Source organism: Manihot esculenta, chromosome 7 (assembly GCF_001659605.2).
Source record: "Manihot esculenta cultivar AM560-2 chromosome 7, M.esculenta_v8, whole genome shotgun sequence".
Taxonomy (NCBI): Eukaryota; Viridiplantae; Streptophyta; class Magnoliopsida; order Malpighiales; family Euphorbiaceae; genus Manihot; species Manihot esculenta.
This window is the reverse complement of record NC_035167.2, coordinates 26980835-26985637: the sequence shown is the minus strand read 5'-3', so window position 1 is coordinate 26985637 and position 4803 is coordinate 26980835. Positions and strand designations below refer to the sequence as shown.

Sequence of the window (4803 nt, the reverse complement as noted above, 5' to 3'; positions counted from 1 at the left end):
AATGTAGAAGAATGTACCTGGGAGACACGGGAGTCTATACTCCAGTAATACCCCTACCTCTTTTAAGGTTAGTGTTGATGTGTTTTTATGTGTTTATGTTTATACCATGCTATGCTTGTTTGTTGAACATTCGGGGACGAATGTTCTTAAGAGGGGAAGAATGTAATACTTGGCTAGACCCCAGCATCGGAATTTCTACTTTCCGGCGGAATCTCGGATGTCGGAACCTCTAGAAGGGTAAAACAGCTTTTCTAAAATGTTTTTATATGTTTTTATGATTTTAATGAAGAAAGAAATTGAGTTTTCAAAAGAAAAAAGCTTGAGGGAAAAATCCAGGTTCGGCCGCAGAATATGGGGCGGATGCGGAGGCACTTTTGGCCCCTGAAAGTGGTATGGCTAGCCACCTATAAAGGGCCCCCTGTCCGAAAATGGGCGAGTTTTCTCTCTCCATTTCCGAGCAAGGTGAGTCTCCGCCACCCCTTGTCGATCTTGTGCTTTTCTTTTAAGTCTCTCATGATTTTTATGAGTTTTTACCTTTGTTTGAAGATTTTTGAGCTAAGATCAATGTTTTGAAGCTTGGAGACCCCGGGAGCTCATTCCTCCATATCTCCAAGTTTGAGATCGCATCTCCTCTCGATCTTCAAGAGGTAAGTGTAGATCCTCCTCTTCTTTTAGGTTTTAAGTAAGTTTTAAGGGGTTTTATGGGTGTTTAATGCATGTTTAGGCTAGTTGTAAAATGTTAGGGTTTATGTTAGTTTGATGCTAAATGTGATGTTTGTTAGGGTATAGGCTAGTTTTATACCCTTATATGCTTGATGATGTGTTTATGCATGCTTTTGAGTGTTGAGTATGAGTTTGGAGGGTTTTGGGAGGCTAGATGAGAGAGGCGAATCGGGTTCTGCCATTCTGGAGAACCCAGGTTCGACCGCCGAAGCCATGTTCGACCGCTGAACCTGGTTGTGGAGGCAGCTTTAGGCCGCCTAAACTCGCCCCCGAAAGTTTGGACTTTCGGCTCTCGAGGGAGTTTTGGCCGCCGAACCTGCCCCCGAAAGTGCCTGACTTTCGGATCTTGAGGGACCTTCGGCCGCCGAACCTGTCGCCAAAAGTCCCCTGTCCAGCCTTCCTTTGCCTGTTTTGCATGCATGTTTCATGATGTTTCATGATGAGAGCTCTAGTATGGGGTTTTATGTTTATAATTATGGTGCATGCACAGGTCAAGTTTGGTATATGAAAAATTTAAAGTTTTTATGAAAATGTATGATTATGTATGAAATTTTATCAGATGTACAGGATGTATGTTAGGCTTGCTACAGATTTCGAAAACCTTAAGTCGATCTGAATCCTAGCACCGGTAACGGTCCGATTTTCGAGTCGTTACAAATATGATCTCATTTAATTGTTAATTTTATCTACTTTATTTTTTACAAATTAACTATGCTTTAAATATTTATAAAATAATAAGATTGTTCTAAGTAATTTTGTCATTTTACTTCTAATTAATAAAACATAATTAATTTTATCATTTTATAAAAATTTAGAATACAATCAATAATAAATAAGGCTATTTATAATTTTTTTATATGAATAATTTAAGTTAATTTTTATATTTTTATAATTATAGAAATTAAATTATATATTATCATTTTAGTTATTATGTTAATTAGATTAACTCTAAATAGTACAAGCATATAAATATTTGATATAATCAGTTTAATTTATTAATTAAAATAATATGAATGATTAAATATTTTAGTGGTGTCTCAAAGAGGATCCACTTGATATAATGAATTTTAAATTTGCAACAGATTTTTCTTAATTCACTCTTCTGATATGGCATCTACCGTTGTTTCAAGAATATTCATGATGTAGAATCCACTTCTCTGCTTTGTGGGTTTTCATGTAGTTGTATAACCATTAGTCTGTCAACTCAAGTCAAGTAGTCCTTTACTTCTAAGATTTGCAAATTTTAATAATTCATTTAGTTCAGAATTAACTAAATAAATAAAAACTTAAATTTAAATATTTATAAAAGTTAAATTGAAGTAAATTAAGGGAAAAATTAATTTAAATTAAATTTTATTCGAATCAATTTAATTTGATTTAATTCGAACAATAATTTTTAATAGATTTTTTATTTTTTATTTTTATATTTTATTTTTAATACTTTAAAATTTAACTAAAAGTATTTCAATTTTAATTGAGATATGATATGCCTATATTAATAAAATAATATAGTATTATAATTAATCAATTCGATTTGATTTTGTCAATTTTTTTTAATTAAAATAAAAACGAATCAAAATAATTAAAATAAAATTAAAGCAAAAAAATATAAAATTAAATTAAAATTTTAAATTAATTCAATTTGATTAGTTATTTCAGTTTAAATGGAATACATTAATTGCTTAAAAATTTTAAGCTCTATTTAGCACATTGGTCTCTAATACAATTTTCTTTATGCAATGATGGAATGAGTTTAGGATTTAATTAAATAGTTTAGATGGAAATATAAGTCTACAAATTTATTGCTATTGTTGCAACATACACACAATATTAGATATATTAATCACAATATTAAAGAAAATAAGAAATAAATATATAATTTTAACGCACTCACAGGTTTAGCCTGATGGTAAGTGCATTCGAGTAAATCTGAGAGATCTCAGGTTTGAATTCCCCGCTCTCCATTTCCGTTTAATCTCCATTTCCGTTTAATCGTAAAATTTATGTCTCCAATAAGATAAATATTAGCATAAATCCAAGGCAAATAGTGAAGAGCTCTCTAATATTATGCATAAATCTTTAAATTTTCTTTCATCATCAATGGTCTTCATGCACTAATTGCACATGGCCGGAGGAAAATAAGAGAAGAAAAGCGTGGAAATGATATTGGGTACTCTTAGAGAAGGGAGAATTCATGATTTCTATATGTAAGTGGGAGAGAGAGAGAGAGAGGGAGAGAGCATCTCATGATTTTTTTTTTTTTTAATATTTCCTCTTTGATCCTACTAATATTTACAAAAATTATACAATGGAAACTAAGACTATACTATATCTTCTTCCTCCTCAATCTCATTAAACCCATTTTCAAATGAACACAAAGCAGATGAAGAAAATGAAGAAACAGCAGAGGAAAAATTAGTATTAGAATCACAATAAGCAGCAGCTTCAATTCCAACAAGCAGATCAATAAATGCTCCAACTATAAATCCATGATTCTTTTTACCATTGAACTTCAAATACCATACCAGTAGCTTTTCTAAAAATTCCCAATCTTTAAGTTGATGAGACTCCACCATCTCCTCCATTGATCTCCTGAAATCAACATATGGATCCTCAGACTCCATTGCTAAAACTACACTTTCCTTGAAAGGAAACCCACTAGGCTTTGCTTCTTCTAGTATTGAACTCGTTTCACCAGGCTCAAAGAAGAGTCTCTCTGATTTCACTCCACGTACGACCACCTCTAATGATTGTCCGTCAAAGTGCTCAGACTGATCAGTTGACAAGCTACCAGTCTCCGACGAGTTTGTGAACCAGGATTCAGGCGTTTCAACCCCATCAGCAGGATCAAAATACACAGAATTTACAGTCTTGAAAATGTCATCTTCAAACCTGAGAGAATGAGTCTTGGGATGCTTGCAGGGATGAGCCCATGTTTGCCATGGATGAGGAAGCTTTGTCTCTTTGGACTTGAACAGTGAAGCGATCTTCATTTGTTTTTCTTGTTTCAGATGAGCTAATGTAGATCAGTGGTTGGGATGCTGCCTGTGCAAAAGCTTAAATGGTGGGATTTGGACAGTGAAATGTGAATGTCTGTTAAAGTTGGGTGATGGTATTAATGGAGATCAGGGAGAGTTGCAGAATAAAAGTGATATTTAAAGAAGAGGTGAGAAAGAGCAGTGGGGAAGATGGAAAGAAAATGGGATGGTAGGCCCTGTCATGTGTCTATTAAATTTTGGGTTTGCAGAATTCAATGTATTATTAAATGCACCTTCGCAGCAACTCTTTTTTTTTTTTAAATATATATATGGAATTCTCTTTCTTTCAAAAAATATAATTCTCCAGAAAAAAAATATTTCTCCAAAAAAAATACTTTTTTATTTTTATGTTCGCTGTAGTTGCTTTGATTTTGTCTCCAATATCTTGTACATATACCTTTGTCTACATGAATTTTATATTATTAAGCATTTGTTACTTGAATTAGATAGATTAAGGAAGTTGTTTTTTTTGAAATGAAAATTGGGAGAATAGAATATGAGATCTCTCAAATTTATTTAAATATATTTACCATCGGGTTAAATCTGTGAATAAAAAAAAAATCATTTTCAAAAGTAAAAAAAAATCAAAAATTGAAAAAAGAGAAATTAATTGTTATTCGTGACTAATATTAATGATAAGAAATTATTTAAAAAGCTAAATTTACTCTTTAATTATATAATGAGATAAAAAAATACTACATTTTTTCATTTAAATTTGTTCTTGAAATATTATGAAAAGATTAAATAAAATCACTACTCGTTCCCTTCATTTAAAAATACTTCAATAAATATAAGAATAAAACCGATTTTATTCTAATCTTTTATAAATAATTTTTTCGATCACTTACCTTTTTAAAACATGAAATTTCTCTCTTTATTTATCCTTATTTATGCCTCTTTTGTCCAATCTTTAACTTAAAAAAATATATGAATGAAATGAATTTTTCATCTCACGAGAGAAAGGGATGGAAAATGGAAGAAAGCATGAAAGCTATACCTAGGTTTCTAATAGTGAAACTTTCAGAAATGGGAGGAAATGGAA

The 4803-nt window shown here is 31.5% G+C and overlaps 1 protein-coding gene across 1 annotated transcript; it reads right to left on the bottom strand.

Annotated features, from left to right (window-relative positions):
• Positions 1-2875: 2875 nt before the first annotated feature.
• Positions 2876-3949, bottom strand: LOC110619629 (transcription repressor OFP13). Its single transcript, XM_021763151.2, has one exon. The coding sequence runs from the start codon at positions 3714-3716 to the stop codon at positions 3045-3047; it is 672 nt and encodes a 223-aa protein (XP_021618843.1). The 5' UTR covers positions 3717-3949; the 3' UTR covers positions 2876-3044.
• Between the last annotated feature and the right edge of the window lie 854 nt (positions 3950-4803).

Bases quoted from the DNA above. Each gene is read 5' to 3' on its own strand.
- LOC110619629 (XM_021763151.2), bottom strand. From the start codon at position 3,716: ATGAAGATCGCTTCACTGTTCAAGTCCAAAGAGACAAAGCTTCCTCAT.